General features: G+C 42.6%; 1 protein-coding gene across 1 annotated transcript in view; it reads right to left on the reverse strand.

Moving 5' to 3' along the window:
• The window catches only part of LOC132883309 (histone-lysine N-methyltransferase PRDM9-like), a 73473-nt gene extending 48975 nt beyond the window's left edge, over positions 1–24498 (reverse strand). The window contains exons 1-10 of the mRNA XM_060916765.1: positions 24376–24498; positions 3697–3776; positions 3434–3530; positions 3195–3281; positions 2884–2953; positions 2599–2702; positions 2235–2507; positions 574–667; positions 366–433; positions 45–227 (exon numbers count right to left, since the gene is read on the reverse strand). Of these exons, the coding sequence (XP_060772748.1) occupies positions 45–227; positions 366–433; positions 574–667; positions 2235–2507; positions 2599–2702; positions 2884–2953; positions 3195–3281; positions 3434–3526 (972 nt within the window). The 5' untranslated portion in view covers positions 3527–3530; positions 3697–3776; positions 24376–24498. The remainder of the gene's footprint in view (positions 1–44; positions 228–365; positions 434–573; positions 668–2234; positions 2508–2598; positions 2703–2883; positions 2954–3194; positions 3282–3433; positions 3531–3696; positions 3777–24375) is intronic.
• Between the last annotated feature and the right edge of the window lie 1983 nt (positions 24499–26481).

The following is a 26481-nucleotide window of genomic DNA, read 5'->3' on the forward strand; positions in this document are numbered from 1 at the left end:
TAATATAATAAAAAAAAAAAAAAAAAAAAAAAAAAAACTTTAACCTTGCTGCTCTGACCAACGACCTTCCACTGGAAGGGGTCAGGAGACAGAGGAGCACGTACCTCTCTCTTCACAACCAGCTTAGGAGAAACCGGGGGAGGTGGTGGTGTCTCCAGGAACTGCTCCGTGGCGGTCCACAGCAGCTGGGTAAGGATGCCCATCCCCTCACGATCGCTCAGGTGAATCTGCAGACATGACAATACAAATCCATTTACAGACAAAGTTCAACTATAAAAAAGTAGCTTGTGTTGACTGGTTCATATCAGCACACAAGAAATTATAGCAAATTAGACTTTTGTGTCACACATAGATATTCTACTTACGCCGTCTCTGCTCCACAGATCCAAGCGCGTAAGGGGGAAGTGCTCCGCCACAGAGAAGTACCTCACACCTAAAAATATAAAAAAGAAAAAAAATAAGTCATTACAACACCCACACGTGTATTATGACTATGTTCACTACTATATCTTCACAGACATTTTTAAGTACATTTCTTTTTCTTGTTTTTATTGACATGATGTGTTTACACACCCATACGAGCTGTCACGCGGTGGTACTCTTGACGAAGGAGAACCTGGTATGTCTCATCCTCCTGCAGACGGGGGGGGAAATCCAGCACAAAGACCTGTAGAAAACACGTTTGTTACCAATTGACATTTTCATTCAAAATCACACACGTTACAATAAATACACATGATTTATTAAAAGCTCATACGTTTAATCTTAGAGTAAGGCAAGGCAAGTTTATTTCTATAGCGCATTTCATACACAGTGGCAGTTCAATGTGCTTTACAGAGGTAAAAGCAAAACAGTAAACAATAGAAAATAAAATTACATAAAATAAAGGGGGAAGAAGAGAGAAAGTTCAGTGAAAACAGCAGAATAAAATGGAATAAAAGTTAAGTAAAGTTTAAAACATGTAAAGATGAGGATATTTATCAATTAGCAGAAAGCATCTGAGAACAGCTTGGTCTTTCGTCTAGATTTGAAGCTGCCAACAGCAGGAGCATTTTTGAGGTCCTCTGGCAGTTGGTTCCATAGCTGTACTGCATAGTAGCTAAAAGCTGCTTCACCACACTTTGTTTTAACAACAGGTTTTACCAGTAAATTTTGCTGCTGCGATCTGGTAGATCTGATTGGGTTAGGCCGCTGCAACATATCAGAGAGGTAATTGGGCCCTGTACCATTTAGAGATTTGTACATCAGCAGCAATGCTTTAAAGTCAATTCTGTAGCTTACTGGAAGCCAGTGAAGGGACCTTAGAATTGCAGTAATGTGCTCTGTTCTTTTTGTTCGTGTGAGAACCCTCGCCGCTGCATTTTGAACCAGCTGAAGTCGTTTGATGGTCTTTTTTGGCAGGCCTGTGAAAAGGCCATTGCAGTAATCAACCCTACTAGAGATGAAGGCATGGATAAGTTTTTCCAGATCATTTTTTGACACAAGTCCTCTTAGTTTGGAAATGTTTTTTAGGTGATAAAATGTCGATTTAGTGATTGCTTTCATGTGACTGTCAAAGTTTAGCTCGCTGTCAATGAAAACACCAAGATTTTTAACCATATCTTTTGTTTTAATCCCCTTTGTGTCAAGAATAGTGGTAATCCTGAGTCTTTCATCTTTTTTTCCCCAAATAGAAGTAATTTTGTTTTATCTGTGTTCAGGTGGAGAAAATTTTGTGACCTCCAGTTGTTGATTTGGTCGATACACTGGTAGAGACATTCAAGGGGGGTATAATCATTAGGTGATAGAGCAAAGTAAATTTGGGTGTCATCTGCACAGCAGTGATACAAAATTGAGTTGTTCTTGATAATTTGTCCAAGTGGGAGCATACAAAGGTTGAATAATAAATGGTCCAAGGATCGACCCCTGGGGGACACCACAGGTCAAGGACATTGATGTCGAGGAACAATTTCCCATGGTAACAAAGAAGCTTCTATCTTTTAACTATGATTTTAACCAACTGATAACTTTACCAGTCAACCCAACCCAGTGTTCAAGTCGATATAGCAGTATGTTGTGATCAACAGTATCAAAAGCTGCACTGAGGTCCAGTAACACCAGGACCGATGTTTTGCCTGCATCAGTATTAAGACGCATGTCATTTATAACTTTAATCAATGACTTTAGTCAATGTACCTCTAGTGTTGTTAAAGTCCTACGAATACAGGACAAGCGAGACATGAAATAGCACGTACCTCTGGCCAGCGGCTCCTCACAGCAGTGAGGAAACTTGCGTAATCGACGGCTGCCTCGTCGATGGTCCTGCTCGCGGTCAGGTTGTTGCTAGGGGCAAGAACACAAACAGCGTCAGGGGACCGAGGAACATTAGCATGTAGGACCTCAGTCCGCAGCTGAGCGGCGTGGGCCCCATAGGTCGACAGGACACCAAAAGAAAACTTTCCTTCTGGCATCACGGTGAAACCATCTGCGATGGACCGGAGGTGGGAGTCCCCGACAATCAGAATGAACTGCAACAACAAAGAAAATTTCTTTAGCATGAAAATCATTAATCCCTCTCAAGATCAATTACTTTCTTCATAAACTGGACAATAATAACACCTTCTTGTCAGGAGACTCCGGTGGGATAACCAACTTGTGGCTCCGTCCAGTGAGCTTCGAAATTGGCCACCTCCACACCCGATGGCGGAACCCGGTACCGCGGCCTGTTTAGTAAAGGACAAAACAGATAACGGTATTACTGAATTGAAAACAAACCAGGAAATGTCAACAATCATTCGTTTATATGAGCAAAACAGTACAGAAAAGAAAACCAGTTTAAAAAGTTTAATATTGATGATGAATTAGTTTATTGATCATTTAGGGATAAAACAGGTGGATACTCACGTGCACGAACTTCGGGACACACATCACCCAGGCTCCCGAAAGGCTGGGCTGGGGGTGAAGATCCAACCACCTGATGACACATAAAATAAGTGTCTTTCAAAACACTCAAGGTGACTTTGCATCACATAAAAAGAACATGGTTAAATCAAACAAAGCTAAGATAAAACCAGACAAGTTCAAACAAACACATTTTAAATACAAGACGATGTGTGACTGTAAACATATTAAACCTCAGACAGTGTCTCAGTGTAAACACTGTCTGCGTTCTTTAAAATAACTCCCTCTGTGTGCGAGTTGTGATAGGAACATACGTTGCTGACTGGAGCTCGAGAGCAGGGGGGGTGGGTCTCCCTGGTCCTGGACCCTGCGTCCAGTGGGGTGGACACCATCTGGACCGTCTGATGAAACATCAACACCAAAGAAATCTAAGTCATGGCAGTTACATACTGAACTCAGCAGTTAAAAAGAAAGCAATATGTGACATTTCTACTGCTATTTTCATGCAGACAGTTGTCACTGTGACACAGAAGCTTATCTACTGTGTAAATACCTTCGGGGGGGAAGTGACTGGAGTTGGCTCCTCCAGGTTGCGCTTCCTCCATCGGCGCCTCGCTGCCTCGGACCTCTTTCCCTTCCTCGGCATCCTGCTGGACAGAAGACAAAAAAAAAAAAACTTCTTCCAAAGATAATAGGTTAAGTAACCTAAACCTTAACCTAACTACTTAATGTAAATTAATCTAATCTAAAATAACCTAATATAATATTGAGAGTGGAAGAAAGGATGATGTGGTGATGGTGTGTGTGTAAACAAACTGCTCCAGGAGTCCTGAGGGTGAGGAGTTGAGGGCGATGAATCTCGAAGATGATGATCAAAACCTTCAATCAAAGAAAACCTGCAATAAAAATAGAAATGTCCCTCTGTTACTTTGAGTCAGCAGCAAGCCAACAGCATAACAGACACGTTAAACATGTTTACTTTTTGTAATGTGCGTTTGTGAGAGAGCAGAGCAGGGCCTGCTGACTTATCAGTAAACTACATTTTTTTTCCTCAAGACAAAGAATCACATTAACACTATAAATATACTACCACAAGTAATACTACTAACTTAAGCTAATGTGCAGGATTTTATCATCAAAATGTACATTAATTACTAAAAGTCAAAGTAGTCATGTAGGAAAATGCTCGCTTTTCTATTTAATCAATGTAGGTTGTTAAATCATATATATTACATTTAAATGTAATTTCTTTCTAAGTCCATACAGAGACATTTAATCACAGTTTATCACAAACAATCAAACAAACACGGAGAAATGTGGTTTTCCCTGGACAGAAGGAGAATGTAACAATGTAGTCTGAATAGATAGATAAATATATAGCTTTCATCTTTAATCTTCTTGTTTAGAAATACACCAACAGTTAAAACCAGGGATGAGAATGAAAAATATTTAAAAAGTCTGAAAAAACCAGGGTGGGGGCAGGGGTTCCAGGGGCGAATGATTTTTGGCTATTTTTTTTTTTTTTACCCCAAAACCATTAATTTTATCAGCAAAAGTCGCAATGTATTTGGAAATAAATTCCCCTTCTTGGTGGACTACCAGGTGAAAATTATTAATATGGTACAAGAGACTTGTTTTTAATCAATTCACATTTGATGATTTCAAAAAAATCAATGCACCTTTTACTATAAACGAGCTCTACAGTATTATATTTCTGCATTTTTGCTATTCATGTCTTTGAATACTCTAATCCTTTACAATGAAGTTTACCAGAAAAAAACAGAAAAAAGTTCTGTCATATAATTCTCTGAAGCTTTCTTTGGTAGCAGGAGGTCTTGCATATTAAGCAGGCAACATTCAACATCACTCATCACTTCCCTTTCAACTGCTGTGTGTACTAACGAGGTTTTATCTGGACAGGATGTTGTGTCATGTAATGCAGATACCATACGGTCAATTTGAAGATCGAGATGGTGATTTTGAGTTAAAGAACAGGCATGTACAATGGGCATTACAAATTGGAAAAAAAAAATTTTAAATCAAAAACTACAAGTTCATCTCGGCCTAAAAAAAATGTGGGTAGACACTCCCGTGCGGCACATCCCAGCAATTCCCCCCCATGAAATGAGCAATAAGGAGGAGAGTTGTACACGGTATCATACCTAAAATTTTATCAGAAATATAGATATGATACTATGATTCTCCCCAACATGCTACATTAGACAAGCTAATCTCATTTATAAAAAGATACACACTTGTATATGACGTGCATTTGATATATATGATGTATATTCTTACGTTGTTACTTTACGGAAATCTTCAATAAGTTTGGTCTTTTCATGACAGCCTGTTGTAGACCTAAATAAAGAGGTGTCAAAAGTATTACCATTTATTACTCAAGTAGAAGTACTGTGGTTTAGAAATACTTTTTATGAAGTAAAAGTATCAGCTGAAGCTTTTTACTCAAGTAAAAGTAAAAAGTATACTGATTTCTAAACTACTTTAAAGTACAAAAGTAAAAGTAATGAAAGAGGAAAAAATGCTATTAAGGACAAAGGCGCAGCCTAGAAGTCCACATACAGTCCATTCTCCTGACCCATTAAAATGCGTTTCATGGAGCACAACAAGTAATAATGACTTGTTGTCTAAGTGTTGTAATGGTGTAAAACTTCATACCTCAGAAGTTAGTTATCAATACATTTTTATTGAAAATGTATATATTAAAAAAAAAACATTGTAATGTCCAAAATATTGTATAACGCAATATTTTTGCAGTATGCTGGCAATCATTTTGTGTCCAAAGTTGCATTGCATTCACTGTCTAAACAGCAGTAATACAGTATTTGAATGCTATGAATGAATGAATACTACACTAACACTACTGTAAAATTGCAGGTTTTTTTCTTTTTCATATGGGATGTGCAGTAGAGGCAGCTAAAGGCAGCTTCCAGTTAAAATGCAAGAAAAACACTTTCTCATCCCTACTAGTTACTGGCTCACCGAGAGAAGTCAACAGAATGTTTGTGTTCCAACAATGCGAGGCTGAACACAGGCGAGGAGAGAAAGGGCGGCCGCTGGAATGCCGACACACTACAAGCTAATATAACGTTTACTAAGCTAAGACCTGTCACTTTACTCACTAACACCCACCAAGATACCATAACTGCGTTTGTAAACTTAACCTGACTCAGAAAAGAGAATGCCATATATGGTTCGAATGAGAGCCCGCAATTTACTAACGGTGTCGAAGTCAGAGCTCGGATTGCTGTGTGCTTGGAGCGCCCTGAGTGGCAGTTTATTAGGTGGACAAAGTAATATAAGTAATATAAAGACTGGCGCAATGAAATGCAAGTAACGAGACTATTATAAACGTAACAAAGTAAAAGTAAATGCTTGAAAATGTAACGAGTAGAGATAAAAAGTAGGTTGAAAAATTATTACTCCAGTAAAGTAGAAAGTACCAAAATTTCTACTTAAGTAAAGTAACGAAGTATTTGTACTTCGTTACTTGACACCTCTGCCTAAATATAATGCACAAGAAATGACACTCCTCAACTCAACATCTCATCTCATTATCTCTAGCCGCTTTATCCTGTTCTACAGGGTCGCAGGCAAGCTGGAGCCTATCCCAGCTGACTACGGGCGAAAGGCGGGGTACACCCTGGACAAGTCGCCAGGTCATCACAGGGCTGACACATAGACACAGACAACCATTCACACTCACGTTCACACCTACGGTCAATTTAGAGTCACCAGTTAACCTAACCTGCATGTCTTTGGACTGTGGGGGAAACCGGAGCACCCGGAGGAAACCCACGCGGACACGGGGAGAACATGCAAACTCCACACAGAAAGGCCCTCGCCGGCCACGGGGCTCGAACCCGGACCTTCTTGCTGTGAGGCGACAGCGCTAACCACTACACCACCGTGCCGCCCGGCTCACCTCAGCATGTCCTTTACAATCATTTAAGCCACCATGGGCAATGCTGAAATCACTGCTGCCAACAGTACATCGCGCGAAACTGTCATTATTTTCTACCGTTATTAGACAGGGAGATTATTAGACAGGGAGATTATTTTGTGTAATCTGAGCTGAAGTGGGTTTTGTACTTTCGTTTTTTGGGGCGCGCGCTCTCTCTCCGCTATGCCGGTCGGTCCTCGAGAAAAGGGATAAAAGCCCGCCCACACTGAAAGCTGATTGGGTTACTCAGCAAAATAAGCCAATCAGGATGCTCTTTGTCTGGCATGCGCTACATGAACAGGCACACAGGCAGTGTTGCCACATTGGGTGGTTTTAAGTGCATTTTGGCGGGTTTTGAACATATTTTGGGATGGAAAACGTCAGCAATATCTGGCAACACTGCACACAGTCTCCCTCGCGCGCACACATTCTAAGATGCGTGATGCAGACCTTAATGTTGCGCGCGCACGCTCTTGCTCGCTTCTATCAATATGCAGGAGACTCCCGGAAGTTCTGGGGGACTTGGGATGTCTGCATTATAAGGTGACCACAGATCGTTAATCATACCCCCCCCTGAAAATTTCTCAACGGATTTACATCAATCTCAAAAATGATCATTTTGGTCTGAAAAAGTCGGAAATCTGCCGATCGGCGGAAAATTCTCATCCCTGTAAAACAAATTCTATCCCCAAATCATGAGTAATGTCTACCTTCAATAATCTGAATTTTGTTTAAGCTTGTTTGCTTGTCAGTAAAGTTCAGGCTGCTAGCGGTCGGTGAAAGCAATGGCGGCTTTTCGTGCCGTTTGCCTAGCTCCGTCTAAAGGCAATTAGCTACATTAGCTTTTCATGATCACAATGGCGGCTTTTCACGCCATTCGCCTAGCTCCGTCTAAAGGCAGTTGGCATCGTTAGCTTTTTAGCTCGGCTTAATGTTCTTGTATAGAAACAAACCTACCGTAAAATCACCAGAGAGTAATATCTAGCTTCAATAATCTCATTTTTGTTAAGGATGTATTCATATCTGTGATTGAGAGAATGCGAGACTGGCTTTTAATTCCTTGACGTCCTCATGAAGATGTTCAAGTATATAAAGTTTGTGGTTTTTGGACTCCAGTAAACGGACCTCGATGGATGTCACCTTGGTGGTACTGATAGCGGGGGGAGTCTCTGGCAGGGGTGGGCGTATCAATCTGAGTATCGATAGTATCGATACCAAGGTGAGTATCGGAATCGAAACTAGCGTGATGAGATCGATACTTTCGTCGCAGTTTCTCTTCAATACGTCCAGTAAATTACTCGAATTTACTCAGAGTTCATGCGAGCATAGTTTCTCTCTCTCAATCTGTCTGTGTAGACAGCACACCTCTCTCTGCCGCTCACACCTTGCCCCTCCCTGCTTTGTCGGAGAGCGGAGAGTCAGAGCACGGACTGAAAAAGAAAGGATTTTCTCTAAGGCGGGACAGTTAATAACTCTGAGAAGTGCAATCAAAGGGAAGAATGTAATGTTACTGTTCCTGAACAAAAACCTTTAAATCTGTTATCAACATGGGAACAGAGTCAAAAGGGCACCTCAAGGGATACTTCCTTGAAGGGCTTTGTGCGTAAAGAGCCAAAGGTTACAAGCCACTTGTAGTTTACACCCGATTTGCACTACTGACTATTTTTCACACAGATATGCGTGCAATGGAAGGTATAGAACTGAGTTCACAAAACTCTCTTTTATTCAGCTTTTCAGCGTTCATATATACTCTCACACACACACACACATACATCAGCCGTCTGGTTGGGGAGAGAGCTCCCTCTGCTCTCGCTCTCTCTCCTTAAATAGGGCGCGGTCACTGGGAAGACACACAATCACATTAATTAATGACAGGTGTAGTGATTCTGCCACTTACCTTCCCTGACTCTGCCCTCCTGTCACAGACCGATGCTTGACCACACCCCCGCTGCCACAGCGTGTTATCTCCCGGCGCAAGAACAATGTGTCAAAAACGCCGAAGTGTGAAATGTTTTTCTTAGACTATAATCGTCAGACTGACTAAACTAATTGCTGGTAAATGAGTTTCACACTCGGGTGTTGCCGCGTTGTCGGTACTCCAACAGAGAAAGGCTATCTGTCACAAAGAAAACAAACGGACGTCTCTTCCTTTTGTAAAGGGGCGGCAGAAATTAAACGGGGGCGGGAATCACAGAAAGGGGGGCGGCACGCCCCTCTAAAACCCCTCGTGGAGAACCCTGACATTGTTGCTTTTGTTTACTTATTTTGCACTACTGACTTTGTTACTTTATTACTGACTTTATTTTTCACAAATATTTGCATGCAATGGAAGGTATTTTTGTGGTGTTGTTGACATTGTTATATTTATATTTTTATTACATTGTTGCTTTTTTGTTATTTTGCACTAGTGACTTTTCTTAAACAATTTTGTGTAGCAGAAGGTGATAAGGGAATTATTTTATTATTAATATACTGTTACATTGTTTTATATTGTTGTAGTTAGTTAATAAAAAACATTTTTATTTGCCTAAAATCTTTGTCCTGTGTTTTATCATACTCATAACTAAAAAAGGAAAAATCACAAAATTATTCAATGATCATAACATTTCAAGTAAAAAGTATCGCTATCAGTATCGGCGATACTAGCCCTGTATTTACTTGGTATCAGATCAATACCAAAATTCCCAGTATCGCCCACCCCTAGTCTCTGGAGCCTCGTCTGTCTCAGTTGACCAGTCGCGTGTTGGGCGTTTCTTGCTGGGTTCAGATGTCATAGTGTCCGGAATGAAGTGGCCGTCGGAAAAGGTAAACAGATTGGCCGGTTCTTGTTGAGGGGTAATAACCAGTTTAAACAGAAGGAAAAGAATATTCCTGTAATCCTGTGTTTACAAACGGTATTCAGCGCGCCGCCATGTTGGATCTCACCCAAAGTCTCGCGATAGACTCAGTGTAACATCGCCGCCTCAAATTAAAAGCCAGTCTCGCATTCTCTCAATCACAGATCGACACACTCGTATTAGAAAACAGTGAACTAAAAGGAAAGGTCACAAACTTGTCCAACCAGGTAACTCATCTCACTAGCAAAAATAGAATCATGAAAGAAAAAAAAAAAAAAAAAAAAATATATATATATATATATATATATATATATATATATATATATACACACACACTAGACCTCCAATGCCACAGCATGCGCGACCACCTCATTTTTTCAGGAATCCCACTATCAACAACTATACCTGATGATCCTGAGAAAGCTGTGAAAGAATTCATGTAGTCATCTCTGAAAGTCCCATCAGACGCAGTCAACAGGATTACCTTTCATCGAGTCCACCGTCTCACTTCCAAAGACAATAAAAAGCCACCTCCGATAAGAGCCAAATTCAAACACTACAAGCACAAAGAACTTATTAAAAGCAATAGAAAAGAACTGAAAGGCACATCATATGGACTAAACGACCAATTCCCACGAGAAATCCAGGAAAGAAGAGCCCTCTTGCCTGTAACGAAACAACTCAGGTAAGAAGGTAAATGAGCTACACTGTCTGTCGACAAGCTTTATGTTAATGGAACACTCTACTGCGACCGCAATATCACCACCATAGCTGCACAATGGCGCCTCCCGTGGTGAACGTGTTTGCGACGCGCTCCCGACACCGATTGTCTTTTAGCAAGTTTGATTGTGACAAATGCTCAGTGCTTGTACACTAGGATCACCTACAGCAAAGACACACTTCTGGACATTGGTAAAATTCACCACTGGCCCAGGCCAGTCCTTCTGGACTGTAGCTTTCTTCTCATCACCGACACCGACCGAAGCTACACCGACACCATCCGGCAGGCCGCATCATCACCAGACTCGAGTAGGCGAAACGGCCGATGATCCACGCACCCAAAACGGAGGCGCGGTAAGAGAGGCGGGCTACATGCTAGGCTAAAGGCTAGAGTTACAAGACAACCGCTACCTAGCCTTCTGCTAGCTAACGTTCGCTCGCTCAAGAATAAGATGGATGAGCTGAGAACCAGGATAACATCTCAACGTGAGATCAGAGTGTTGTGCCCTGATTTTTACGGAAACCTGGACTACTGCAAGCCTGCCAGATCCGGCCATTGAACTACAGACCCACTCCATGCACCGCGGAGACCGCACATCTGCTTCCGGTAAAAACAAAGGTGGCGGTGTGTGTGTTTATGTTAACAACAGATGGTGTACAGACGTACAGGTGGTTGAAAAACACTGTTGTGCGGACATTGAAGTGCTGATGGTGAAGTGCAGACCCTTTTATCTACCGAGGGAGTTCAGTGCTGTGTTTATGCCGGCTGTTTACATCCCGCCGCGGGCCGACCGCACTACAGCGCTAGGACTACTACATGACATCATCGGCAAACACGAGACCACACACCCAGATGGTGTGTTCATCGTGGCTGGGGATTTTAATCATTGCAACCTCAGGACTGTGCTACCAAAGTACCATCAACTCGTGAGCTTTCTGACAAGGGACAACAACATCCTGGACCATGTCTACAGCAACGTGAGAAATGGCTACAAGGCTGTGCCCTGCCCCCACTTTGGACAGTCTGACCACATCTCTGTGTTCCTCTACCCAGCCTACAAGGCCCTTCTCAAACAAGCCCCCACAGTGAGTAAAACTGTTAAAGTTTGGAATGAAGAGACTGATCTGGTGCTCCAGGACTGCTTCAGTTCTACAAACTGGGATGTGTTTAAGACAGCTGCTTTGAGAGAAGACTGTTCTGTGGATTTAGAGGAATATGCATCTGTGGTCACCAGCTACATCAGTACGTGTATTAATGACATTGTCCCCACCAAGCGCTGCAAAATATATCCTAACCAAAAACCTTGGATTAACAGTGAAGTACGCTCCATGCTACATGCACGCTCCACCGCTTTTGCCTCTGGTGACGGAGATGGATATAAAAAGGCCAGATATGACCTCCGCAGATCCATCAGGGAAACCAAGAGGCAGTGCAGACTGAAGCTGGAAGGATATTACAACACCTCAGACTCCAGATGCATGTGGCAGGGCCTGCAACACATCAATTTCCAGCAGAAGAACGGCAGGGTCACAGCCAACCACAACGCATCACCAGATGAGCTGAACGAGTTCTATGCTCGCTTCGACACCCTCAACACCAACCAACACCAAGGGATTCTATCAACAGAGGCAGCACAGAGCTCTTCACCTATTGTGACCATAACCGAGGTGAGCAAGGTCTTCAGGAGGACTAACCCCCGAAAGGCAGCCGGCCCTGACAACATCCCCTGCCGTGCTTTGAGGGCCTGTTCCACACAGTTAGCAGAGGTCTTCACAGACATTTTCAACCTGTCCCTCTCCATGTCTTCTGTGCCCACATGCTTCAAGACCACCACCATAGTGCCCCTCCCAAAGAAAAACAATAGAACATGCCTGAATGACTATCGCCCAATTGCACTCACTTCAGTTGTAATGAAGTGTTTTGAGAGGATAGTCATGTCACACATCAAAAAGGGCATCCCAGACACAATAGACCCCCTTCAATTTGCATATCGTCAGAACTGTTCAACTGATGATGCCGTCAATGCAGCCATCCACACAGCCTTGTCACACCTGGAACACAGGGACACCCATGTCCAAATGCTGCTTGTGGACTGCAGTTCAGCCTTCAACACCATCATCCCCAGCAGACTGACAGAGAAGCTCTCCACCCTTGGACTGACATCCTCCCTCTGCTGCTGGGTCCTGGACTTTCTCACAAACAGACCCCAGGCTGTCAGAGTCGGTACCAGAATATCCAGCACCAAGACAGTGAGCACAGGGACCCCCCAAGGCTGTGTGCTCAGTCCACTCCTGTACACCCTCTTCACCTACAACTGCACCCCCACCCAGAGCAACACTTACATCATCAAGTTCGCTGACGACACCACTGTCATTGGGCTGATCACCGGCAGAGATGAGTCAGTCTACAGGGAGGAGGTGGCTCAGCTGGTCTCCTGGTGCCAGGAAAATAACCTCTCCTTGAATGCTGAGAAGACCAAGGAGATGATTATTGACCCGAGGAAGAGGAGGAGAGACCAGCACGCCTCGTTGCACATGAACGGGACACAGGTGGAGAGGGTGAAAACATTTAAATTCCTCAGAACTCACATCAGTGAGGATCTCACCTGGACACACAGCAGACCATCAAGAAGGCTCAACAGAGACTCTTCTTCCTGAGGAAGCTGAGGAAATTTGGACTGTCCACCAAACTCCTCAGCAACTTCTACAGGTGCACAGTGGAGAGTGTCCTGACAAATTCCATCACTGTGTGGTACGGGAACTGCACAACTCAGGACAGAAAGGCTCTCCATTGTGTCATTAAAATGGCACAATTCATCTGTGGAGCTGTCCTCCCCCCACTACAGGACATTTACAACACCCGGGTCACAAAAAGGGCACAGAGCATCATCAGGGACCAAACACACCCACAACACAGACTATTCACGCTCCGACCATCTGGCAGACGCTAAAGGAGTGTGAAAGCAAGGACTACTAGACTGACACAGTTTTTACCCCCAGGCCATCAGGCTTTTGAACCATGGATTATAATCACCATCTACCTCTATATTTCCATCAGGCTTTGAAGCAATTTTGCACAAGACATTGCACGGTATATCTACCTCTATATGTGTACATTGTTTGTTTCCCCCCCCCCTTTTTTTTTAAATGTTATCTTCATTTTTCATTCTACTTTTATATTTTGCATTCCATATGCACTTTATATTTCATATATTTCTTTTTATATTGGTAAGCATAGTTTGGTCGGGCAGTTGGGTCATTCCATGTCAATTCACACACCCTCCCCAGTGACACCTCTTCAATTTGCCTGATATTTATTTTATTAGTGCCTTATGATGTCAAAAGAAAGAATCCAAAATTTTAGCTTCCTAGCTGGAATGGTTTTTGAATTTTGGCCCTTCAAAGTTTGGGTGCCACACCCACTTTTGGGGTCTGGGAAATGTACACTTAATTTGCAAGCATTTTTGGAGGCCCATATATTTTGTTCTAAGGGGAATATATACCTGTAAATTGCTATAGCTATGTATTCTGGCCCCGTCTATCTGATTCTGCACCTAATAATAGCACAAGTTTACTAACTTTAGAGATATTAACCCCTTAGAAGTGGATTTTTTAATGACAAATTTTTTTTTTACATTTCAGGGGTCCATATCTTGGAAAGTTTTTGTGTTGATAGGGTTTAAACTGATTTATCATCATATTTGGGAACGCTACTGTGTACTTAGAGAGTTTCAGGGCACTCAGAGGTTTGGTGGGGGTACAGGAGGGCCCCAAATATGGCTTCGGGACAAAATTACCATTTGGTACGTCCTACTTCAGGCCATTAGTTGGCCATGTGGGCACATGATGACTGGAATGAGCCTTTAACCCTATCAACAGACACCTTTTATCAAACTTTTAAGCCAATAAAAACTTTGATTATCCAACTCCTTCAATATAAACTAAGCATTTGTATATGGTATTATTTTTGCATATTTTCTGAAAAATCCGAGAAGTCCGGAAAGTAGGTCAGCTATCGTCTTAACTGCCAATTCAAATCAAAAGGTACTAAAACACATTCAAATTATAAAATACTAAGATTAAAACAAGGATAATATCACTGAACACATATTTGAATATATAAACTGACAGTTTACATTTATTAACCCTTTGCACACTGTACACACACGTAACTTAAACTACACTTACTTAAGAATAGTCATGTGATCAGATCAGACAATTTTAATGAGGCATGGACGCCATTTACTGCTGTAAAATACATGTAGGCACAACACAAAACGATTCAATTCAATATAAAACCATGACCAGGCTTGCTGACTGACACTGACAGTTAAGCATGAATGTACTTTGGAAGAAGCGTCTCAATTCTTTCTACATCAACTGCAACAAGTTTATAATGCCGAGCACTATGACCTTGAATCTCTGGTGCATTTACACGACATATAAAGTCTTGAAATGGCACCCAGCATGGTGGATTTTGGCGGTTTTCAGCAGGCCAAGACAGAGTCGTGTTTGACCGTTTCATGAAATGACAATATACATCATTCAGTGCGTTTACATGTACATCCAAATCGAGCTGCTGTCGGTAATCGAGCTAAGGGTCCCAGCAGGGGTGCCAGAGAAATCCAATCCTACATGCACACAAGGAAATCGAGCTATTGTGTGAGGCACATTGTGCACCCGAGCCACAGGTGGCGCTACACGCCCCATCATGTTGGTACACTTCCGGTTGTCGTCATGAAGAAGAGCTATTCAAGAGTATAAACAAAGTTATCAGTTCCGTGTTCACAAGAAGAGTGTTTGTACATACGAATAGAAGTGTTCCTAATAAAATGGCCACTAAGTTGAAGTTGATCTGTAATGGTGAACATATTAACTGTTCGCTTGCTAACATGCTAATAACCTACCAACTAATTGGAAATGGATGCATACATGCCCAGACACAAGTGTTCCTAATAAAGTGGCGGCTAAGGTGACGTGTCATGCCGACCGAGGCTGTTGTGTTTCCCGCTTGTGGTCTCGTCACTCGTCACTTCCGGAAGGGGCAGTGCTGAAATAAGCAGCTCGATAGAGTTTACATGCACTAAGTAGCTCGGCTACAATCGCATAATCTAGGTCGCGTAGCTCGATTACGAGAAATCCAGTTCGGTTCGATTTCAGCCGAGCTAAGGTGTTTCCATGGCATTTAGAACTTCGATTTCAGTCGAGCTACGGCAGAAATTCGATTTTCTCTATGTGCATGTAAACGCACTGTGTTCATCAGAACGGTCGACAATGTTTGCCACATACCAGTTGTTGTCATACACACAAGCAATATATTGCCCAGGCTGATATGAACTGAAATCCTCTGCACCATCACAAGCATGACTTGGGGTTGCAGTAGAATCAGTACCATCAGAGGCACCCACCGACACAATGGAAAATGTCAAGTCCTGAGAAATCTTCCACATCTCCAGTTTTCCACTGGAAATAGGTATGAAGCTGTGATGAGACTGAGTACCAGATATCGCCTTGGCTGATGAATACCTGCCATCAAGTTCGAACTCTTTCTCATGAAGAGAGATACCCTCGCTGGTAACAAATAAGAATTTCACATTCTCAATATGTTTGCTTGCCCATTGATACATCTGTTGAGCAGTGAGAATGTGATCATCATCAGTGGCCTGCAGACTTGCTCGGGCAACCAGGCGCTTCACAATGCCACCGATACCATCACATGATTAAAATCACTATATGGGTGTGCTTTTACTACCTTAATGTAAGTACAACGCCACAGTCCCTTTAAGAAACTACAGATCCCACCAACCAACTTCCGCGTTGACCTACGTCACTTCTTCCACGAGTAGAGGGACTGAAAATCTGCGATCGCGGAAAACGGACGGAAATCGCGGAATTATGCATCTGAAACGGAATTTATTGTCAGAAATGGAATCTACACATTCTAAGCTTGGGGAGGCTGGGACCTCCCCTGCCCGAGCTACGGGCGTCCAAAGTGGGGCTGGAGCCACCGATGGGAAAACGAAACTAAAGCCGAGCACCGTGGCTCTTCGTCCCGAAGCGCGGGGCTAGCAGGCCCTGGCAGGACTGGTTTTTTGGGGAGAGGGCAGAGGTCTCTGGCTGTCAAGTTTGGGGCGGCTGGGACCTCCCCTGCCCGAGCTACGGGCGTCCAAATTCGGGCTGGAGCCCTGGATAGAAGTGAAACCTAAGCGCAGCGCCGCGGCTCGCCTCAGAGCGAATTACATCCCGAGGCGCGGGGCTAGCAGGCCCTGGCAGCACTGGTTCTTTGGGGAGAGGTCTCTGGCTGTCAAGTTTGGGGTGGCTGAGACCTCCCCTGCCCGAGCTATGGGCGTCCAAAGTCAGGCTGGAGCCCTGGATTGAAAGGAAACCTAAGCGCAGCGCCGCGGGGCGAATTACGTCCCGAGGCGCGGGGCTGGCGCGCCGTGCCCACGCTGGTTCTTTGGGGAGAGGGCAGAGGTCTCTGGCTGTCAAGTTTGGGGCGGCTGGGACCTCCCCTGCCCGAGCTACGGGCGTCCAAAGTCGGGCTGGAGCCCTGGATTGAAAGGAAACCGAAGCGCAGCACCGCGGCTCGCCTCAGGGCGAATTACGTCCCAAGGCGCGGGGCTAACGGGCCCTGCCTGCGCTGGTTCTTTGGGGAGAGGGCAGAGGTCTCTGGCTGTCAAGTTTGGGGAGGCTTCTTTAAATATAAACTACATTTCGAGCACAAGAGGCTGGTGCTAGCAACATTCAAACAGCCACAATAAAGCTATGCAGAAGCCTCCCCACCACCAGATACCTGAAACAATAACTTCATATGTTAAAATGTACTTGAAATAATCTTAAACCTAGTTTTCAGTGCCAAAAAAAAGCATTTGCAAAAGCATACGAGTTATTAATTGTAGCAAAATCAAAGATATAAACATCAAATAAAATATAATTTTATTGTAACATATAACAAAGTGGGCTAAATGTCACAGTTTTTAAATTTTATTAGTTTTTTTCTAAATTAAATATCAAATTATCTGAAACGGAATTGAAATAGAATTCACTATCCTCCGAAACGGAATTTGCTGTTTTTTGAAACGGAAAATCAGTGGCTCTACATGAATCTATAAGTGACGCAACCACAGTCCGCCTAAGAACTACAAATCCCATCAACCCACTTCCACCATGGCCTACGTCACGCCGGGACGGGATCACCTACGGCACATAATGAAGGCATAAGTAACTGAGCAACACTTCCGACTTCCTCTTTTGGCTCCGTGTGAACTCAAGCACACGGACACAAGGAGGACCGCTCGTCAGAGCCCCCAAGATAAAGACGTCTTTCTCCCAAGAAAACGATTCAACACGGTTTTTGTTTACCCTTGGCCACGGTAGAACTACTTAAATCATGCTATCTCTCTCTCGGTTGAGCTACAGCCGGTTTTGTTTGTCTATTATAGTAACGTTACGAACTGCCGCCAAAAACAGTTCATTTAAAAAGTTAGAAGTGACCGGATTTCCTTCTAACTAAAAGCGCTGTGCACATTGTTTGATCAGAGACCTTCTTCCCACGAACTACGAAGCGTCGGACCAAGAATTCTCTGCTTTCTACAGAAGCTACTCATGCGCTCCTGTGGACTCAAAGTTTCGGAACATCTCTGTAATCTTGCACTGGGAGCAAGATACTGAAGTAAGAAACTGGCAATTGGGCAAAACTAGTCTTAGGAATTAGCTTTAGTATTAATTGTATAGCTTTAGTATGAATTAAACTCAGGAATTGTTTGTGTACACTGCAAACACTCGGTGTTGAATTGATTGTTCTATTTTGTTTTGATCTCTCAATTGCTTAATAGATAGGCTTTTGCATGCTTTCCTCTATTCCCTTCTAACCCTTAATTTCATTATTACACATATTTTGACCTCATCAAGATTTCAGTGGATTTAGTAGTGTTATAAGCTAGCTTAGCTAGCAACACACGGCTAATTCTTTTGTCTCATTAGCAAGCTAGGCTAACCTTTTGTTTAGGCCACAAGGCCTACACCACGTGGTCACAAGGCCTCACACCCACAAACACACCTTAGTTAGCAACAGAGCTAATCCTTTGTTCTACTTAGATAACATTCCTTTGTCTTAGCTAGCAACCAAGCTAGGCCTCCACCACGTGGACACACACACACCTTAGCTAGCAACTAAAGCTAACTTTTGTTCTACTTCGAAACACGTGGTCACCTCCCCCTACACATACACGCTCAAGTATATATCATATTTGTATATATTTCAACTGCCATTATTCATTTTTATCTTTGTTGTAATAAATTCAATTATTATTGAAACTGTGTGTTTATTTGTTGTGCCTAATATTTTTGAAGTAGCCCAATCTCAAAAGAATTCCAAGGTGCATATGAGTTATGTAATACGGTAAGTGATCATAATAATTTGGAATATACCATAATTTAGCTGTTTGGTAATTTATTATTAAGCATCAAAATTAATAGTATTAATTAATGAGACCGATTCAATGAGACTGATTTAATGAGATTGATCACTTAACACCAACTGCCCCTACATTAATCATGAATAGGCAGTCAAAACAGTTGACCTACTTTCCGGACTTAGGATTTTTCAGAAAATATGCAAAAATAGTACCATATACAAATGCTTAGTTTATATTGAAGGAGTTGGATAATCAAAGTTTTTATTGGATTATTGTCATTAAATTGTCATTAAAAAAAATCCACTTTTAAGGGGTTAATATCTATAAAGTTAGTAAACCTGTGCTATTTTTAGGTGCAGAATCTGATAGACAGGGCCAGAATACATAGATATAGCAATTTACAGGTCTATATCCCCCTTAGAACAAAAAATATGGGCCTCCAAAAATGCTTGCAAATTAAGTGCGCAATTTCCAGACCCCAAAAGTGGGCATGGCACCCAAACTTTGAAGGGCCATGACTCAAAAAACGTTCGAAGCTAGGAAGCTAAAATTTTGGATTCTTTCATTTGACATCATAAGGCACTAAGAAAATAAAAATAAGGCAAATTGAAGAGGTGTCACTGGGGAGGTTTTGGGCATTTGTGTGAATTGACATGGAATGACCCAGTTGCAAAATAAGAATTTCATTACCCAATAATAAAGCGCTGTGTCTGTTATTGTGTATATGACAAATAAGCATCTTGAATCTTGAACCTGGTTATAGCAGCTCATACCCCACGCCAATATCTATCTTGATTGTAATTTTGTCACCATTCTCTCCCCCTAACTTACTGTACTGGCTCTGATGCATCGAACTCTGTCTCCACATCTTTTTCCCTTTCTAAAGGCCAATTTATGCTGACAACGCAGTCCTCACAGATGGCGTCTGCGTAGCCCCCCACCTTCGCAGACGCTCTGCACGCACCTCCCAAAAACTGTGACCACCGCAGAAGCCTCGCAGACAAGAGGGCTCTGATTGGTCCACTCTACATCCGCTGTACACGCACTTCCGCTTCCCTACTTTCCCGGTTTGGTTTCTTTCACGACCGCCATTTTTAAAAACACGAGCGAAGATGGAGCAGCACAAAGAGCGGTTGATCGAGGAAGTACGTACATCTATACGACTCCAGTTCTAGTCATTATAAGTAACCGGAGGATAAACACTCCACTAACCACACCCACCAACTACTCCTAGCGATTTCGCACCCCTTGCGTTGTGGCGGTGAATACCATCGCGTACGCCTATTACTCCCCGCTCAACGATAAATTACAACTGTCTGAGAAAAGCTATCTGCAAAAGCCTTGTCGCAAGAGCATGCAGAGGCCTTAAGCCTGCCTCTCTCTCTCTCTCTCTCTCTCTCTCTCTTTGGTTCACTCCATCTCATTTTTTTCTCTCAATGTTCAGTGTATTTCAATGTGTTGTGTCTTTATATGTTGGCTCGTATGTCCTGTCTATTTTTGTTCAATATGTCTACAGGCTGAATTTCAATAATCTCACTTTTGTTAAAGATGTATTCATATTACCACAGTCAGCTCCATTAGCTTTTCTTGACAACAATGGCAGCTGTTTGCACGCCGCTCAAAGGCAATTAGCTCCGTTAGCGTTTTAGCTCGGCTTAAAGGGCTGATCACATGAACATGACTCTATGCAATTTCTTAAATAAACTATACAACATGGCAAACATGTTAGATTTCTGTTATAATTACGTGAAAAGAAGCTGTTGTTACGCGAATATCCAACTTTTAATTGCACAGCGCAAGAAAACTGGGTCCGTGGCTCGCGGCCATGTTGTGACGTCAGCGGAAGAACACGCTGCGGTTCACTGGCTGTCTACTCAATGGAAATGGTGCATGAAAACGCCGGTGAACTCTCTAGCTCTTCCTCTTCTGGGAGTCTAGAATTGTGTTGTGAGTGGGATAGATCGGAAGAATCAAGTGATGACAAACACGGGTGCATCCAACCGTACAGGTTTGAACCTGTTACTGTGCAATCTGAGAGCGACTCCGATTCCGACTCCAAGATAGACAGCGGACAGGCAGACAGCCCAGCATTGAACACCACAAGGTTGGATAACAAGGATTGGTAGGTCAACCCGTATTTGTTCAAAATGTTACGGAATCAATATTTTAATATTGTGTATTGTTGTCTTGCATGTGTAAACACTGCTTAGATCATGTAAGCCATATGCTACACTGAATACATAGTTCCTAATGGAGCATGCAAATGGCTAACATAATAAGCTTACGACTATGCCTGATCCGTGATACATTTAGGATAATATTGGCAGGTATGTCTTCTAGTTTATGGCTTCTTAGTTTTATCCTTGAATGAAGCAAAATATTTGATAACCTACATCAGCGTAAGCAAATGACAATCTGTAGCCTACTTGTCTGGCTAAGTTAGCTTTCCCTCAGTGTTTGCTTTGAGAAACAAATTCTTTCAACTTGGCAATAAGAGACCACAATGCAAAGGCAAAATACTACAACTGCTACTACAAATCTGTCACATCAACAAACCAGCAAGTGAGGAGGAAGACTAGGCGATATGATGCCCATACCCATAGATCAGTTTTTTTTGTATTAGTACTAAGACGACGTAAACAAACAATCCAACACCATCGAAGACAGTGCAAGCTTTCACAAGCAAATACATGACTGATATCACGCCGACTTTATGATTATCATGAATGTGTACTCTATGATGTGTACTCTATGAGCGCTCTGGAGCGAGTCACTTCCAAGATGGTCGCACAGACCGCATGGTTACTATTTTTAGCATCATGTCGGAGCTAGGGTTGGGCGGTATTATGGTAAGAAGGTATCCCGAGGTATCCAAAAGTACCAACGGTATCGGTCTCATTACCGTCATTTTAAAAAATATATATAATATCTAAATAAATATGGAGTACATGAGGTCATAATATAAAATAATAAATTGAAGATCATCCCGAATAACTGTGTGATCGTATTTTCACTAATTCTATCAATTTCCTAAAGAAGTTCTCATCGCGTGCAGGGTTGTTTATGTCGTTACCATGGCAACCCTGCGTGACATTGGGAGTCTGACAGAAAGCTTCGCAAGAGACTGAGACCGCGGTTGAAAGATGGCAAGTCAAGATAACGAGTTAGTGGCAAAAAAAAAAAAATACAACATCGGCAGTGTGGCAGTATTTTGGTTTCAAACCAAACGAAAAGGAAGAGCCAGCAATAATGTAAATGACCGCGCAAAATCGAAAAAAATCTAATATGTCCCCTAAGGCACACCATAGCCTGGGGTACTCCACTTCCACGAGATCTCTCCAATGAGTTGTGTTTTGAGTAGGTTACATGAGTAACAACAAGGTAAAATAATATAACGTATGACACTTGAGATGTGGGTAATAAACGTTTGAAATGTCATCTACTGAAGAAACGGAAGAAAACATCGTAGCGTAAACCGTTCGGTTTCTGGTGGGAATTAGCAATGCGCTTGCTATCTTTGTTGGGTGTGTTAAACTGTATGGATTTAAGTGGAATAACTGTAAGGAGTTATGTGATCAAGACAACGTTTTAAGCAAGGTAAGGCCATTTGATTATTAATTTCCCCGCCATGGCATGACGTGGGCCCATATGATTTTGCCTTGTGCAGCTATCACGCATTTGAATTAGGTTCGCCTCATTTGCGCTGAAGAATATGGTTTATCGCGCAGTCTAAACGGACTTGGGTGTTGGTTGATTCTTTTTCTTTTCTTTTTTTTATTTCCCATGCTTGAAAGGGTATGATCCTGCTCATCGTGTACTTTTTTTTGATGGAGCAGGTGAAATAGTGCTGCAAATGGCGTTTCAACGCAGACATGTGTAAACGACAGTTGAATGCTATTTTCAAGATGAAGGAAGAGTTGCGTGATGCTTTGAAATATCTCTTAATCCATTCATCAATGCACAAAATTCGCTTTGCTGCTTAATCCATACCACAATGCACATAATTCGCTATGCTGCTTTTAAATAGTACATTTGAGGCATAGGCGCAGGTCTGGACAAGGTCCGCCGGTATAGGCGCACGTTACACAGTAGGCCGAAACAAAATATTATTTTTTTCTCGGTAATACCGTATACCCCGGGAAAACACAGAGACAGTTTAAAGGTATCAAAATTTGGATACTGCCCAACCCTAGTCGGAGCACTCTATAGCTCTACATACCTTTATCTTACGTCTTTTCTCAACACATGTTCTGACAGTTGGACTGTCTTTGGAGGAGTCGCCTTGTCCCAGGCGACTGCTGGATCCGGCATAGCTACTAGTAGACCCCCTCCGGAATACTATAGGCACTGCTGATGGCAGCAACACACGTTTGTGCTGAACTGAACACCCAAGAGATTCTTTTAAGCTGGGAAGGGTGTCACAACCCAAATCGAAGTGTTCAGAGCACAGGACGGATGTTGGTGAGGGCTCCCACTTGTCACGAGTGCGCCTGACTTGCTTCACCCACTTCGCATGCAGCTCGGGATCTCTGGGAAACTTGAATAAACTTACCCCATCCTTGTGGGTTTTGGAGCAAAAGCCGGCAACACAACGCGAAGGCATAATAACTATATATTATAATAACGTATAATTATTATTATTATTATTATTAAGTGAACACCTGCCGCATCAACAACAAACTGGTAAGTGAGGAGGAAGGTTCTTTCGCTGACGTCATATAGCTCCTCCTTCTCTTTCGTCTCCTGGGTGCTGCAGCCCCGTCAAATTTGCCCAAATAGCCGCGTTTTTTATCATAACTTGTAAAATAGGCGCCTTCGTGAATTAATATATGGATCATCGGGAATTATTTTTTATGTTATAAAACATCACCAAAGATGTCAAAAACGTGTCATCAGCCCTTTAATGTTCTCGTATAGAAACAAACCAACTGTAAAATCACCGGAGAGTAATATCTAGCTTCAATAATCTCACTTTTGTTAAAGATGTATTCATATTACCACAGTTAGCACTGTTAGCTTGGCTCAATGTTTTTATACAGAAAAAGCACAGTCACTGCGTTAGCTTTTACCGCGGCTAAACATGCTTTTATATAAACACACCGACCATAAAAAATTAAATACATTTCCGGAATAACGACAGAACAATATCTAGCTTCAATGATTTCACTTTTCTTTTACAATTTAAGTATGCTAATATCTGTTAGCTATAAGAAATAAACCGTACACTTGCTATGACTTGCTAAGATGCTACGATGAAATTTTCGCCAAAATTTCATTTTTCACCTCATCCTGTCTTTCTTTTATAATGAAGTGTTGGTGACTTGCGAGGAAGTTGCAATTTAGAAGAAAAAAGAAAGCGATGGAAATGAACTTGAAGTGAAGATTTAAATACTTTCAATATACAACTAAACAGGTTAGCCAAACTACAACTCTCTCCTGAGTGGATAAATAGTGCACTATCTAGGGTGCACACGGCATTATTTCATACTGAACGGAGTTCCTAAAACAGTAAAGTGGAGATATATTTGGGATTCGACCGCACACCTTCAGTTTAACTTACCTCAGGGTTTTAAATCCTCAGAGCCAGACACAATAACGCTTTTTATTTTTATAACTCGAGGGACTAAAGCGGCTCAGACGAGCAGCGTCTTGTTCTTCTCCAATGTTTACTGGTGGTTGGAGAAGCAGCTACTGGACGCATTAGCGCCACCACCTGGACTGGAGCGGAGTTTCAGGGTGGAGGACGCCTATCCCAGCCCAACCCAAAAGCCAATCAGTGCGTTTACATGCACATAGAGAAAATCGAATTTCTGCCGTTGCTCGACTGAAATCGAAGTTCTAAATGCCATGGAAACACCTTAGCTCGGCTGAAATTGAACCGAACTTGATTTCTCGTAATCGAGCTACACGACCTAGATTATGCGATTTCTGCCGAGCTACTTAGTGCATGTAAACCGTATCGAGCTACTTACTTCAGCACTGCCCCTTCCGGGAGTGACGAGACCACAAGCGGGAAACACAACAGCCTCGGTCGGCATGACCAGGCTCGGACTGGTAATCTGTGATTTTGGGCATTATCCCGGTGGGCCGCTGTACCTCAGACGTGCTTTGGGCCGGCCCTCACAAGTTAACACCGGCCCTGTTCTCTACATAGCAGTTACAAGTGACTACTAGCAATAGAAAATCCGCTATTACGTTTTCGACGAAGCACATCATGATTTATAGGGGGAGCGTGCAGTTTATATACCCCTTACTTTTGATACACATCTTTGTCATGGTGGGCATGTGGCGTAATTTTATTTTGCTTCTTTTAACTGTAAAATCCTTACAACAAACTAAAACAAACTAAACTAAAAACTAAACTAAAAACTTTGTTGAAGCCAAACTACGATGTTCCTTTTGTATTTGGTGGATTTCTGTTCGAAGATTTTGCAAAAATGTGTAGCGGTGCATGATGGGGAAGGAATCTAACGGCTGTCGTCTACCGTTTGATGTTATGAGTTGTGCAGGTTCATGGGAACACGGATGTGTTCAGTATATTCAGTATATTCACTGAATAAATAATGGAAAGAGGTGGCAAAAAGAGAAAAGGGGGAGCGGAGAAGATTCGCGACAAAAAGCAGAAAGCTCTTCAAGCTTACGCTTCCAAGTGTTTTAAAATAGATAATTTGTTTGCTGTGGCCAGTAGTGCTACTACTAGCGTTGCTGCTAGTGTTCCCGACGTCCCTACTACAAGTTCAATGGGCGAAAATGAGGACAACGTTACTGGAGAGGTCAGTACAGGCTCAAAGCCAAGTGATGTGTATGTTGGGTCGGACTCGGAGGATTCCGTGGCCAGTGAGCAGGTCGAGGGAAAGAACGCACAGGAGATTACAGAACCCGAAGTTGATCATCATGCTCAAATTCATGCTAGCACTTCCAGTGTTAACGTTCCTTCAGAGAGGATTACGTCTGAGGCCGAGCCTGCTATGGACTATTTCAGCCGCCCTAACCAAAACGAACTGTCTTTATTTTTTGAAAAACACCTAACGTGCATGGCCATCCCCGAGACTGTCTCCTGTAAGGTAAGGTAAAGTAAACACACACACACACATAAATTCTCCCGATGAGAATTTATCACGTCGACGGGACGACGTTAATTTTAATCCCACACACACACATTTTGGAGACACAAAAGCTTGTGTGCTTGTGCTTCTGTTTTGTAATATGTTCAAGGTGAAATTGAAATGACAGTGAAAGTGTGTTTTCATGGTGTTTAGGTGTCTGGTATTTGTTCATTGGGGGTTCGGTGTGGACGGGTGGGTGGATGTGTGTGAGTGCGTGTTTGGGGGTGGTTTCGTCGGGCCAATAGTGGGCTGGTCCAGAGGAAAAATGCCAGGGCCGAAATTTGTTCCCAGTCTGACCCTGGGCATAACACTTCACCTTCGCCGCCACTTTATTAGGAACACTTGTGTCTGGGCATGTACGCACCCAGGGGCGCCGCTGGGGGGGGGGGGGGGGGGGAGTTAGGACGATTCTAAGGGCCTGGCACTGACAGGGGGGCCTGTGAGGGATATTAATATTATTTTAATAGTATTGCCTTGTGTAAGTTTTTAAAATAAAATATTTCATTTCATTTGTTAAAATATGCAAATTATACATGGTTATGATTTGCTATAACATTTTT

The sequence above is a fragment of the Neoarius graeffei genome, chromosome 1 (assembly GCF_027579695.1).
Source record: "Neoarius graeffei isolate fNeoGra1 chromosome 1, fNeoGra1.pri, whole genome shotgun sequence".
NCBI classification, from domain to species: domain Eukaryota; kingdom Metazoa; phylum Chordata; class Actinopteri; order Siluriformes; family Ariidae; genus Neoarius; species Neoarius graeffei.